A 14,942-nucleotide genomic window follows, 5' to 3' on the forward strand; every position below is an offset into this window, starting at 1 on the left:
GTAAATTTGAACTATATTCTTAAGACTGGTAAATGCTTAAAAAGATCTAGGTAAGGTAGCTGATTTAAAGAAGTTAGAGGAGTTAAATTTGAATACTAGGCTGAATGAACAAAAATATTCAAAATGTTTTTGTTTCTAATGTTCTTAAACATGTATTATATATTTTATCTGCGTTCTCTCTTCAACTTTTACTGTTTCCCTCCTTACTCGGTTCTGTATTTCAACAGTTGTGTTCCATGTCTGACCATAATTTGGCATTAATTAGCATGTTAATGCTCATATTATGTTTACCTCATGTTGTACATTTGTACAGATATCACTTGCTTAACTTCAGTGTTCTGTGAATATGAAATCAGTTGAATAAATGGCCTCCCTTATGAACAAAGATACATTTTGCTACATAAGTAAAAACAAATGCAGTGTTCTATTAAATTTGTGGAGATTGACCATAAATCAAAGATTGATGAATTTATGGAATATAAGTAACAAATTATTTTCTATTATGCACATGTAGATTTAATTGTTGAATAATGCTACCACCTATTATCTTGTTTTCTGCCTTTGACAAGATCTGTATTTGTGGATGTAAGCTAGTTACCACAATTCCCCTGCCCCAGACCCTCCTTTGCCAGCCAAACTCCATGTCCTATTTGACCTCCAGCTAAGCTTCCAACCCCAGCTCTGCTGCTGCTTTCCTAGTCTGTAATACTGATCATCCATGAGCCTTGTCCTTTCTGATGTATTGCCTTTAACTCAATGGTAGTGCACTCACCTCTAGGCCAAAAGCCTGTAAGTTCACCCAAAGTTACTGTTAATTAAGTACTTTTGAAGTATAGTGTTGGAATAATTTGCAGCAGCCAATTTACACACAGTAAGCCCCCACAAACAAACTGAATGCATCACTTGTTTTATTTATTGGTGAAAGATAAATATTGGCCTGCGCATCAGGGGACATCCCCTCCTGCTGTTCAAATAGTGATCTTTGTGCCCATCTGAGAGGCAGAGGGAGCTTTGGCTTAACATGTCATCCAAAAGTAGCAGTACTCCCTCAGTACAACACAAATTGTCAGTCTAGTTTATGTACTCAGGTTTTGTATGGGACTTAAATCCACAGTGTTCGGGTTGAGACAATAGTGCTAGCATTGAGCTACACCTGACATTGAAAAGTTGACCTAGCTGCTTGTGGAGAACATTGTTGATTCATTAATCCTTGGTTTATAGGTGCAGCAATGTTGTGCCGCTCAGATGTATATGGCGTTAACCTGTCTGGCACATTACAAGTCTTGAAATTCCTCCTTGCTATTCCCAACTATTTATTAAGTTACTTTGCATGTTTTTTAACAGGCGAGTAGCAGATGCTTTAAATATTAACCCTGCCTCAGATCCATTTCACGTTCGCAGCTTAGGATCCAAATATAGTGATACTCTGAAGGAAGATGCAAGGTAGGTATTGATTGATAATTGGAGGTTTTGAAATACAAATATGTAAGAACCAATTTTAAAATTTAATCTGGATATATGACAACCTGGCTACAAAGCAGATGGATTGTTCAGTTTTAATGTAAGGGCATTTCATGCTAATACAATGACTCACTTTAACTTGGCATCAATGCTCACTGCCACATGTAGAATTTTCACAGCTCAAAAAGAGTGACCGAAATGCTAGAGCAACAGATGATCAGTGGACAAGAGACAAGTTTTGATGAAATCCTTCACCTTCTTCTGATCAATCTCACCTGATTTATGCAGCATTTTCTGTTTTTATTTTATTACCAACTTTAATAGTTGTGTTTTTATACAGACAGTGTCATTTTTCATTTTCTTTAGGGACTTGGGCATTTTTTGCCATCAACAATACCAGTGATATTTGCTTAAGTATGATTTGTACATAAATGAACTTGTTCATGTTCTTGAGAGTTGTCAATTGAATGCCATTCATCAACTTTCCTGTCTACTACATAATTCAAGTATGCTGTTTGAGTTATAAGCTTTATTTTGCAAAATAGAAGAACAGACATTGATAGTGCAGAATTTGAGAACTTGCTGAAAAAAGAGACATGCTGTCAAACCATTTCATCTTGCATTCCCCAGAACAGATTCTAGAATGCTAAATTTCAAAAGGAAATTAATTTATACTGAGTAAGAAAGTGTGCTGATTGTTGGCAAATTGATTCTGGTCAATGCGTTCCATGGAGAATGCATCACAGATTGAGTCAACCAGTCTGTGCTTGTAAAACTTCATACGTAATGTCTAACATTAGATATGATTCTGTGATTGGGCAGCACTTGAACAATTGAGTGTGCCATGAATTGCATTAACATCCATTATCAGTTGGGCTTGCAATGTGGCTGGCTTAAACTTACTAGAAGCTGCATATATTCATACGCAGGGGCCAGTCCTGTGTAGGCAAAAGAAGCATGTCTAGGCATTGTGGTTTTTGAATTAAAACTACAGAGGATAATAGTTGCCTGGTGCATTCTCCATTGCAACGTCTCAACCAGTCAGGGTTGACTTGCCAACCAATCAGTAGCCCTCTTATGCAGTACATCTTTGCTCCTTTTAAAATGTGGCATTCTTGTGTCTGTCCTAATGTGTGCAAGACAAAAAGCTTTGACAGCATGTCCCTTTTCCAGCAAAATAAAAAAAAAAGCAGCCAACTTACCTTTGGTTGAGTTGATGATTCCCATTCTCTTCACTGAAAGATTTAAGAAAGCTCCACATTTTGTGAATATCTGGTTATAATATTGTAATGTGTTCAAGCAGGACTGCACAATTTAAGCATGTGCTGCCCATGTACTTGGGGATGAAAATGAAATGGTGAAAAGCTAACTATAAAAATGAATCCATTTGGAGTAATCAAAAATGATGTGTAGAAACATAGTCTTATCTCATAGGAAACTATTTAATTGTGTATAATGCTCTTAACTACTGCCCTGGAAATTTGACTGAATTAAGTACAAGTTTTATGATAACCTAGTGTGTATTAGCATTGTTCTCAATTTTCTGATTTTTGTTTTTATTAATGCATTCAATCATGGGTCTGTTTTCCTTTATTCCTGACCAAAGGAAAGATCTGAAGTTTGTAACAGAAGTGGAAGAAGAAATTAAAGCTCTTGTGGAAGCTGTTAGTAAGGTTAGTGCTGCAGTCAATAATATGCCTTTATTATTAAAATACCTGCAAAACCATCATCCTGTCTGAAAGGTCTGTATATTAAAGGGCAGTTAGAATGACTGATCATTGTCTCCTTGAGGCAGAGCCACACACAGGAAAATATTATCACTGGAGTTCAATGTTGAGCCACAATCCGTTTTGGAAATGGTCATCCAGCAGGATGATGGGATATGCTATCATGTTTAGTAAAAATGTATCCTCCTTTTGAATATATTGGGAATCAAGCCATTTAAATGGAGAGAAAAGATGAAAGCAGGACTACGTGGAGTGGGAATCTGCCCTCTGCCCTTCTCTCATGCAGCAGAAGTTGTTGCCGTGCTTGACGTTGTCCTTCTCCAGAACCTGAAGGGGGAAATCACTAGGGAGATGCCAATGATCTTTCTCCTGGTGAATTCTGTAAGGTGACCGTTACAATAGAGTAGCACATAACACCTTTTAGGTGACGTCCTCAGAGAATTTCCAGAACAGATATTAATAGAGTGTGAGTGAAATCTTCCCAAAAGTGTCCCATAAAGTCTCATGACAGAAGTCCATTTCAAAGCTCCAGCAACTAGGGCAGCACAGTAGTTAGCACTGCTGCTTCACAGAGCTAGGGACCGGGTTCAATTCTGGCCTTGGGTGACTGTGTGGAGTTTGTACATTATCCCCGTGTCTGCATGGGTTTCCTCCCAGTACTCCGGTTTCCTCTCACAGTCCGAAGATGTATGGGATAGTTGATTGGCCATGCTAAATTGCTCCTTAGTGTCGGGGAACTAGCAGGATAAAAAAGTGGAGTTATGTGGATGAGGCCTGGGTGGGATCATGGTCTGTGCAGCTTTGGTGGGCTAAATGGCTGCCTCCTGCACTGTATAGATTCTATGATTCTATTGAATAGTAAAAGACGATTTACTTTTAGCGGCAATCAATCCTCTGCAATAACTAGATTACTCCCAATTAACTAATCGTTGTTGGATGTGGTTATTGGGTCACGAGTTTGCCAGAAAAATGCTATGTAATTTCCTTAACATGCTAGCATAATCAGCCGCTTGACAATCCGTCAAGTAGCCATTCAGCTCCTTTTCCAAGGCGTCACCTTGTGCTAAGCACTATTTAAATTGTCATTTTAGCTTAACCACCTTGTCCAACCCAGAGATTTTTTAAGCACCTAAATTCTCTTGAAATTGCCTCATTTAGAGCTTTTGTTCCTTCCAATTCAGGAAGTTCCAAAAATAGGTTAAATACTTATAGAAAATGAGGCAGGCCAGTTGACCCTTTCAAAAGTACGTTGAGAACCTGTTGCTTTGCTGCTCTTTGAGTGAGATAATGGTATATCACAGTTGGAGAAACTACCTTGCAAAGTTGTTGCATTCTTAATTTACTGATGATAACAGCAATATTTCCACCTTTCAGAGCAGACCCTATGGGCTGAATGGCCTCATTCTGCACTGTAGGGATTCTATGATTCTCTCCTGACTAATTGAAAATGGTACTAAATTAAGTCACAGCAGTAAAGCTAAGTACAGGTTAGCACTAACTTTTATATAATTGGAAATATCAGGGGTGAGAAATTCCCATCCTGTGACAGAATTCTGAATTATGATTATTATCCTTTGAAATGTTTCACTAACCTCCACCACCCCCCTCTTTGTAGTCATTTGCTTGTCTTCACATGTATGTAATTCAGCGAAGGCTTTGTTCCACTTTTGATTGATTCCACACGCTGCCACTGGCTGCTTTGGAGATCATCGAAACAGTAGCTGGAGTAGCATGTGCCATATTCCTGAATCCTCCCTTCCTTTCCTGCTTCACGTCAGGAGAGGTCTGTTTGTTGAGCATTAGTGGTGGATCTTTTTTTTGATGTACAAGTGGAAGATTCAGTGAGTATTTTCTTTAGATTTCTGGATGTAAGCGAGTGGCTTTCAATAAAGCCTGTCCCAAACACACAAACTGCTGAACCAGCAAAGAACCCCAGCAGTGGTGATGTTCCATGGTCCTGAGCCACGTGCTGACCCAACATGCGCATCTGTTGTTAGTTGTCAGGCAAAGGAGGCACAGCCCACTCTCATCACTTAGCTACCATTAAAACTTTGGTAGGGTTCACATTCTGTTCCTTTTATAATAAAGGTAACTGGAAAGCCAGTATCCTGGACCTCCAAAAATGAGCTGAACTGGATTCATTGCACAGTATTTTTACAATTCCTAGTGCACTTAAATTGCCAGTCCAAAGATACAAGTTTGCAGTAATTGATAGTAGTAACTAAACCACTAGCAATTGCAGTAGTTATTAAATGATTGGTACATTTATCCAGAACTTAGGTAAGAATATTTTATGATTTTGCTGATTTTTCTTTTCACCTGAAGTTGTCTGTAAAATGTCCTCCTGAGCAACACTGAGAAAACATTTTGAGCAATATGACTAGAAATTGTCTGACCACCAGCAAATATACAGATTAAAATGCTCTCTTATAAAAATTAGCTAAATCACAACGCAGACATGACGAGGTCTCGGATGATTTTATCAGGGCTCTGATTTTCCCTTTTTGTGTGCAGGTAGTATTTATAGTATATAATTTATAAGGTTGACATTGGCCTAGAACTTAAACATGCACCATTATTTTGTCTATTAGTGTATCTCGCTTGGGGATGAGATGACTACTTGTTCACTCCACCAATAGAAATTAAGGCTGATGATATTTTCAGGGGCTGAGTCTCTCTCAATCTCGGTATCAGTATCTCTCTCTTACTTTATGACCTTCCTTAAAGTTGCCCTCTGACCAAGCATTTAGTCACCTGAACTTATATTTCTTGTTTTGCATAGGTATCAGTTTTGCTGTCATGCTTTTGTTAACATTAAAGTCCTAGATGCAAGTTATTCTTGAGTGCATGATAGATTTGAGTCACTCTGCTTATACCTCAGGCTAAAAGGCAAAACAAAATCAGCCAGTTAAAGCAATATTTTTATAACTGAAAAATTTGAGTAACTTTTCAGTTCTTTTGAGGGTATGACTTCATCCTATATTACACATTAATTGCATTGAATGCTGAATTTCTGAGGTCGCTTTACTGATTTTATACAGATGCATTAGTCTAGTCTTGATGGTAATAGAAGCTCAGTAAACCTGAAGTCTAATAATTTCATTAATTTGAAATGGCCTTAAAGCAGTTGCATTTCATACAGATCATAATTTTCCAGTCCTTCATGCTGCAGTGACGTTGCTGATTGTGCTATAATGTGCATATGATCACTTGTCTCTCAATTTCAGACCATTACTCTTGAGCACGCTCATCCTTGAAATAATAAATGGTTTCTTCTTTTCCATCCAGGGCAAACAGCAGAAGAAAAGTCGTTGTTATCCCCCAATGAACCGGGAACATCGCAGGATTATTCATGAGCTAGCTGAAGTCTATGGAGTTGAAAGTGTCAGTTACGACAATGAGCCCAAGCGTAATGTTGTTATAACTGCTATGAAGTGAGTGTTGGTGATACTAAAATTCTTAAATTATATATTTTCTCTCTTCCATCCTCCTGTCTCAAAAAGCAGCAAAAAATCTTTTTGGTTTTCTTGATGCATGGAAACCAGTTTCGTCACTGGAAAAGATATTTGTCTTCCCTTTTGAGGAAAAATGGGTTCTAGAGGAAATGAGTTTTGACAAATTAGTCCCTATTGGGCTTAGGCCCACAGCACTAAACTATCCCGACTCAATGACTGGCAATCTCAAAGGTCACAGGAAGATTTCAGTTGGAAATGGAGAAATGTCACACAAATATAGAAAGCACTCTTCTAAAGTTAGTACAAAAGCACATTATTAATGATTTAAGAACAGCTTGATTTATTTCATTGCTGTTTGATAGACCTTGCCATACACAACTCTGAGGAAAGTTTGCAGTTGTCTGTAGATCCCTTGAAAGTGTTGATAAAGTAGCTGACTGAATAAGTAGGGGAGTTCAGAGGAGGATGTTGAAAAAGCAGGCAGGTTATAATGGCAGACTTTAATTTTCACTGACTGGGAGAAACAGCCCCAAGGTGGCATATTTCTGTGTGTATTTGAGATACGTGTAGTCAAATTTTTTAAAAAGCACAAAAAAATGAAGAAGTAATTGTGGATATGCTGATTGTTTTAAGGCTATTGCTAATGTTATCTTTCTATGTGCTGGACTTTCCATCCATGCTGTGGGCAGAATTGTAGAAGTAGACAGTTGAATTCATTTTATTCAGTTATCCTCAGGTTGCTTTCTCCTTCTGGTAAACCACAAGGAAGAGACTGCAATTTTTTTTTTTGCCTCGTTATATGCTGAAAAACAAAAGTTTGATCATGACTTGTATTCCAATTTTAACTCTATTTCAACAAATCACATTTCTTCCCAGAGGAAAATCTGCATGTCCAAATGTTTCACTGACTTCCTTGATTGAAAGAGAGATGACAGCAAGACCACCACCACCAATTGCACATTACAGGCAACAGACACTTAAGTAAGTACCATGAGGCGTACCAGCTTCAGTCTGGCAATTCACAAGAAAATACTCTTGTGTGCAAAACCAAGCTAAATCTTTAACAAAGAAAACTCTTAATTATGTAATTTTTTAGTGGCATCCTCTGCATATTTCTGGAGTTAAAGAAAGGTGAACCTGATTCCGATGAACCGAATCGTAGAAAGGTGATTTCTTAATAAAGTATTTCCAGCATCTGCTTCATGTGCAGGTGGCATTGATGCTAACGAGAAGGAAAGATATATTAGTGATGACAGGCCAGACATGCATGCTTGTCATGTAGGTGGAAGCAATGGAAATATCCATCCAGTATTAATAGTCAAGAGCCAGCTCAAGGCCAAGCAATACCAAATGATACAGATTGGAACAATCTGGTTGAAGACCTCTAGTCAACAATCTCCATCTTCCTAATCTAAACTGTGACACAAAACCAATCTTATAAGATACACTTGACTTCTTCCCTTCTCCCTTTACTTTTGAGAGAGAATTTCTTCCTTCTAAATGTAGCAATGGAATATCTGACAAGATTGTTGAGACTGATCATAGAATCCCTCCAGTGCAAAAGGAGGCCATTCGGCTCATCAGGTCTGCACTGACCACAATCCCACCCAGGCCTTATCCCTGCTAATCCCAGGACTCTGAGGGTTAATTTAACATGTCCAATCAACCTAACCCACACACCTTTGGACTCTGGGAGGAAACCTGAGCACCCAGAGGAAACCCACGCAAACACAGGAAGAATGTGCAAACTCCAGTGACTCAAGCCAGGAATCAAACCCTGGAGCTGTGAGGCAGCAGTACTAACCACTGTGCCACCCCTGATGCCCTGCACCTATTCACTTCTCACCAGCTCACTTGTTAAATTAGGTAGTATTAGGTTGAAATTAGGCAAATCACCTTTTCCACACTCCTCACAGGCTCAAAATTTGACAGCGGGTGTATAGGGGTGATCCCTACATAGGGATCATGATGTAGTAAAGGGACTGTTGAGTTCCTCATAGTTTTTGGCCTGAGTCTTTCACCTCTTCCTCACTACCTTCCATGTTGAAAGGTTTGTTCAGTAGTACTTGACTAAATAAACTTTAATTCTTGCCACATTGCAATTTGCAATTCCATTTGCAATCTTCCATTTGTTTTCAGTTCTTGGAAATGATGTTTATGATTTGTTCATGTAAGAAAGCCAATTAAGAGCCTTGGCTCAGACATTCAATTTGATGATCCGTTGGATTTGATGTACCTTGAGCATTCTGCAGAATGTAGCTGATCTCCAGTAGTTCATGTGTGACCATAGTCAACAAACATCAAGTTATTCAGCTTGGGGAATTTCATAGTTGAGCCTAACCCTGTGTACATCCCTGGTCCAATGCCTGCCATTTGCAGATGAGATTTCAACAGGGTCAGAAATGACTGATAGCTTTCCTCACTATCATCCAGCCTTGGAATTCTGAGATCAAATGAAACCTGTATTGGTTATGTATAGATAACTTAGCAGAGGCTGGGAATCTTTGAAACATGTTTATCAATGTACCTTTTAGTGATTTACCCTCACCCATAGGATCTTAATCTGATCCTGCATACATTAACATACTCTCTTATAAACATCTCAAGTGCAAATTACCTTTATTTGGAAAAACTGCACATTCTGTGGCTCTGGTTTTGCCTCATTAGTTTAATAAGGTATTGTTACTAGTCATTTACTTGACATTCTGGCCAACTGTCTTTCCTGAGAAGATAATTTTCCATTTTTTTTCCTGCACTATAAATCTGAATTGAATGATTCTAATGTTGTGGGGATATAGACTCTATGCTGTTCAAATGGATTTATCAAATGATCTGGAGGAGGGAACCGAGTGTATGGTGTCGAAATTTGCTGATGACACCAAGATTGGTGGAACGGCAAATTGTGCGGAGGGTGTGGAGAGTCTGCAGAAGGATCTAGATAGGCTGGGTGAATGGGCCAGGAACTGGCAAATGGAATTTAATGTTGGCAAGTGTGAGGTGGTCCACTTTGGTAGGAAGGATTATTACTTACGTGGCGAAAAACTGCAGCAGGCGACGGTGCAGAGGGACCTCGGGGTCCTTGTGCATGAGTTGCAAAAACCCAGCTTGCAGGTGCAGCAGGTGGTCAGGAAGGCTAATGGGATGCTGGCCTTCATAGCGAGGGGGATTGAATATAAAAGTAGGGAGGTCTTGCTGCGGCTGTATAGGGCATTGGTGAGGCCGCAGCTGGAGTACTGTGTGCAGTTTTGGGCGCCGTACTTACGCAAGGATATTTTGGCCTTGGAGGGAGTGCAGAGGAGGTTTACTAGGCTGATGCCGGAGCTGAGGGGGTTGAGCTATGAGGAGAGGCTGAATAAACTAGGCTTGTACTTGTTAGAGTTTAGAAGAATGAGGGGAGATCTCATTGAGACGTATAAGATGATGAATGGGATGGATAGGATAGAGGTGGAGAGACTCTTCCCGCTCAGAAAGGATAGTAGGACTAGGGGGCACAGCCTCAAGATAAAGGGGGGGCGGTTTAGAATGGAGTTGAGGAAGAACCTCTTCACTCAAAGAGTGGTGAATCTCTGGAATTCTCTGCCCGTTGAAGTGGTGGAGGCTACCTCGCTAAATATTTTTAAGACGTGGGTTGATGGGTTTTTGATAAGAGAGGGGATTAAAGGTTATGGGGAGAGGGCGGGAATGTGGAACTGAGCCACGACAGATCAGCCATGATCTTATTGAATGGCGGGGCAGGCTCGAAGGGCTGGATGGCCTACTCCTGCTCCTATTTCTTATGTTCTTATAACTCTAGCTGTTATCATCTCAAGGCTCTAAGAAGATCACTTCAACAAACAAAGGCTTGAAAAATGGATAGTGCAATATTATTCTCACTTCCATATTTGGAATTTCAATGCCTTCAGAAACAATTCTTTCAATGATAAATTAATCTCTTACACATCCTTAAAATAAGTTTCCATTAACAGAATCAGTAAAGCTGCTTTATGTAGCAACTTGCATACATTTATTAAATACTAAGATGAGGCTGCAGAATGTAGTGTTGCAGTCATAGCCAGGGTATAGATAAAAATCAACTTAATATGAGGTATGTCCATTCAAAAGTTTGATGGCAATCAAGAAGAATCAGTTCGAGTGGGTTGGTATTTGACCTCAGACTTTTGTATCCTTTTCCCGACAGAAGAAGGTGGAAGATAGTGTGTCTGAGCTTCACGGCGTCTTTGATTATGCTGGTTGCTTTTCCGTGGCAGTGGGAAGTATGGACAGAATCAGTGGATAGGAGGCTGGTTTGTGTGATCGACTGGGCTTCATTCTTGACACTTTGTAGTTTCTTGCAATCTTGGATAGAGCAGGAGCCATATCAAGTGTAATACATCCGGAAAGGATACTTTCTATGGTGCATCTGTAAAAGCTGGTGAGAGCAGCCATGCCAAATTTGGCTTTGTGAGTGGAAAATCATGTCTCATAAATTTGATTGAGTTTTTTGAAGGGGTAACCAAGAAGGTAGATGAAGGCAGTGCAGTTGATGTTGTCTACATGGACTTTAACAAGGCCTTTGACAAGGTATCGCATGGTAGGTTGTTACATAAGATTAAGGATCCGGGGTGAGGTATCTAAATGGCTACAAAATTGGCTTGACGACAGAAGCCAGAGGCTGGTTTATGGAGGCTTGTTTTTCAAACTGGAAGCCTGTGACCAGCAATGTGCCTCAGGGATCAGTGCTGGGTCCACTATTATAGGACATAGAACACTACAGCACAAACAGGCCCTTTGGCCTACAAGTTGCGCCGATCATATCCATACATTGTACATATCCATGCCTACCAGGCCGTAGAACTAACTATAACTCTCAATCCCATTAAATCCCATGTACTCATCCAGAAGTCTTTTAAAAGACCCCAGCGAGTTCGCCTCTACCACCACCGACGGCAGCCGATTCCACTCACCCACAACCCATTCATATTAACGATTGTCATTTATATTATCGACTTGGATGAGAATATAGGAGGCATGGTTAGTAAGTTTGCGGATGACACTAAGATTGCTGGCATAGTGGGCAGTGAAGAAAGTTATCTCCTATCGCAATGGGATCTTGATCAATTGGGCCAGTCGGCTGACAAAAGGCAGATGGACTTTAATTTAGACAAATGCGAGGTGATGCATTTTGGTAGATTGAACCAGGGCAGGACTTGCTCAGTTAATGGTAGGGCGTTGGGAAGAGTTACAGGACAAAGAGATCTAGGGATATATGTTTATAGGTCCTTAAGTGAAGTCACAGGTCCACAGAGTGTTGAAGAAGGCATTCGGCATGCTTGGTTTCATCGATCAGAACTTTGAATACAGGAGTTGGGGTGTCTCGTTGAAGTTGTACAAGACATTGGTACGGCCACACTTGGAAAATTTATGCAATTCTGGTCAACTATTATAGAAAGGATCTTATTAAACTAGAAAGAGTGCAGAAAAGATTTACTAGGATGCTACCCGGACTTGATGGATTGAGTTATGAGGAGAGCTGAATAGACTGGGACTTTTTTCTCCAGAGCATAGGAGGCTGAGGGGTGACCTTATAGTGGTCTATAAAATAATGAGAGGCATAGACAAAGTGGATAGTCAATTTCTTTTCCTAAAGGAAGGGGAGTCTAAAACTAGAGGGCGTAGGGTTAAGGTGAGAGTTGAAAGATTCAACAGTGTCCATAGGGGCAATTTTTTCACACACGGGGAGGTGAGTGTCTGGAACAAGCTGCCAGAGATAGTAGTAAAGGTGGATATAGTTTTATCTTTTTAAAAAACATTTAGATGGTTACATGGATACAATGGGTATAGAGGGATATGGGCCAAAAGCAGGCATTTGGGGTTAGCTTAGGGGTTTAAAAAAAAGGGCGGCATGGACAAGTTGGGCCGGAGAGCCAATTTCCATGCTGCAAACCTCTTAAGTCAGGAGTGTGATGGAATACTCCCCACTTGCCTGGATGGGTGCAGCTCCAACAACACTCGAGAAGCTTGACACCATCCAGGACAAAGCCTATATAATTAGCACCACATCCACTCCCACCACCACTGACAGTCAGTCGCAGCAGTGTGTATTATCAAGGAGGGCCTGATGGGGCAGGCTTAGGTTACGATCGGTGGGGGTAGGGTCATCCCGCTGCCGCACTGCATAGAGATTGGTGCTGGGGGAAGGGGGTTCTTGTCGGGACTGCAGGGGAGTAACAGTCAGGGGGAGGGTGGGGATGTGCTAGAGATCGGGGAGGGGTGGGGCATCGGGGTTGACTCAGGAATGGTCGGGAGGCTGGCGATCAGGCCGTGGGGGATGTGGAGGGGCCGGTGATGTAGGGGTTGTGGGTCAGCCTGTGATCGAACTGGCCAGCAATCAGAGGGCCACCAGTGCAGGGCCACTGCGCATGCATCAGTTTTGGCATTGGCAGATCAATCTGCACGTGCACAATGGCCCAACTAGCGTGTTGATTTCAGCCTCTTCAGCCCCATCCCCTGAAATTTAATGAGATTCGTGCTGGTGCCTCTGCAATGCACAGAGTATGGGAGATTCTTTGAACTCCCACTAAACAAAAAACAGCATGAATTACTCCAGTTTTCACACAAATTTGACACTTTGAATTTTTTGGAGAGAATTCCGGCCCATATGTTTTGTAGAAGGGTCAGATAGACTTGACATTAACTCAGTCTTTGATTTGAAGGGACCAATCTTTCTCCCCTTTATTTGTGAAAACTCATGGCTAATTTGCTCTTGCATTTGATTTTTTTAATCAACTTTTTGGGGCCACTTCACTCACTCAACACTTCCAACTGTCAGAAATACTATTCTTTGCAATATTCTAAATGTCTTCTTTTAATCTAATACTGCTGGTTTCCTGAGTAAGCCATGGGTGGATCTTTCCTCCTGGGATTCTGTTTTTCAATGAAACGTATCTTTGTTGAACATTGGGGAATATTTGAAGAAACAATTCACGTTTTATTTATGTCCATAGTTTTTCATCTATTTATCCATTCAAATTTAGCCACTCGCACTTATGTAACTGGCATTGATTAAGTTTAAGATTCCTATTTGTAATTGGAATATGTCGCTTTCAAGCTTAACGTGGAATCCAGTTGTATTATGACCACTAGTTCATAGAGTTTTTACTGTGAGATTGCCAACTAACTTTTCCTCATTGCACAATAGTAAATCTAAAATAGATTTATCCCTGTTTGATTCCACAATGTGTTGCCCTGAAAAACTGTCAAAAACTTTCTACAAACTCATCTAGATCACCCTCACTTGTTTGATCCAGTCTATATGAAGATTAAAGTCCCCACAATTATTACATTGCCATTGTTATAGATTGAAATAATGAGTATTGAAAGTACTGTTTAAGCTTGCATGTTTGTGATGTGTGTTTTTAACCGGAAATGCACAAATGAAATAATTTTCTGAAATATTACAGGATTGACAATGGAACAGTCGCCCTGCAAAAGTCATTCAAAGAAGAACCAATCATTGATTACTTTGACGTACAGGACTAGAAGATCACTTGTTTTCAAATTCATTTGAAATGTTGGATTACATCCTCTAGAAATTGAGAGGGTAAGAAGTAACCTGATCAGTAGTGAAGAAGAATCAATGAAGATTTGTAGGGAGATACAATTGTGTCAATCTATTAAACTTCAGTCTGCATTTCAAAGTAAGATGCTAGCCTCTGCTGTTAGGCTACCGCTGTTGCATGAGTTAAACACACAAGAAATTAAATCAGAATCTGTGGAATGAATTATGTATGCATTTCTATCAGATGTTGTGTTGCTGCTGTAAACGGTGCTGAACAAAGGGTTAATATTGTTTTCCCCTTGGTTTATGTTTTTGAAAGAAATCAACCAGCGTGATAATGTTAAAGGTGGTGTGTAATAATTGCACTCAATAAAGATGAAATAAATTTCAAGATAATTTATGTTGTCTTTCAATGAGCTGTATGCGAATAAACCTTCTTCAGCAGTGAGGACATAAGTGAGATTAGTTGCAAGTAGTTGGAGCACCAAAGTGATCCTTTTTGTGAAACTCCTTTCTCTCCCCATTTGTTTACGTTTTTTGAAATGCCATCTAGGTGAGTGATTTAGGAAGCCCAGCATGTGAGCCTTTACTGAGACAATAGATAATATGTTGATCCCTTTTGAATTTGATCTTCTCCACTGACCCCAACCCTTCCATTCCTGAAACTCCTGTGACATAATTGGATATTATTTTACGGACTTTGGCAGGTCTCTGATATCTCAATGCACGATCATATTGAATATCAGCAAGCTTTTTAGCTAT

General features: G+C 40.1%; 1 protein-coding gene across 4 annotated transcripts in view; it reads left to right on the forward strand.

Annotated features, from left to right (window-relative positions):
- nfx1 (nuclear transcription factor, X-box binding 1) overlaps positions 1 to 14,565 on the forward strand; it is an 81,409-nt gene extending 66,844 nt beyond the window's left edge. For 3 of the 4 annotated variants that reach the window (XM_080208134.1, XM_080208144.1, XM_080208152.1), the window contains exons 20-24: positions 1,345 to 1,443; positions 3,068 to 3,134; positions 6,477 to 6,622; positions 7,520 to 7,624; positions 14,083 to 14,565. In XM_080208134.1, coding sequence (XP_080064260.1) covers positions 1,345 to 1,443; positions 3,068 to 3,134; positions 6,477 to 6,622; positions 7,520 to 7,624; positions 14,083 to 14,161 — 496 coding nt within the window. In that variant the 3' untranslated portion in view covers positions 14,162 to 14,565. The remainder of the gene's footprint in view (positions 1 to 1,344; positions 1,444 to 3,067; positions 3,135 to 6,476; positions 6,623 to 7,519; positions 7,625 to 14,082) is intronic. The other variant, XM_080208162.1, reaches the window with a different exon arrangement.
- The last annotated feature ends 377 nt before the right edge of the window (positions 14,566 to 14,942 follow it).

The sequence above is a fragment of the Carcharhinus amblyrhynchos genome, chromosome 2 (assembly GCF_965287045.1).
Source record: "Carcharhinus amblyrhynchos chromosome 2, sCarAmb.v2.hapA, whole genome shotgun sequence".
NCBI lineage: Eukaryota > Metazoa > Chordata > Chondrichthyes > Carcharhiniformes > Carcharhinidae > Carcharhinus > Carcharhinus amblyrhynchos.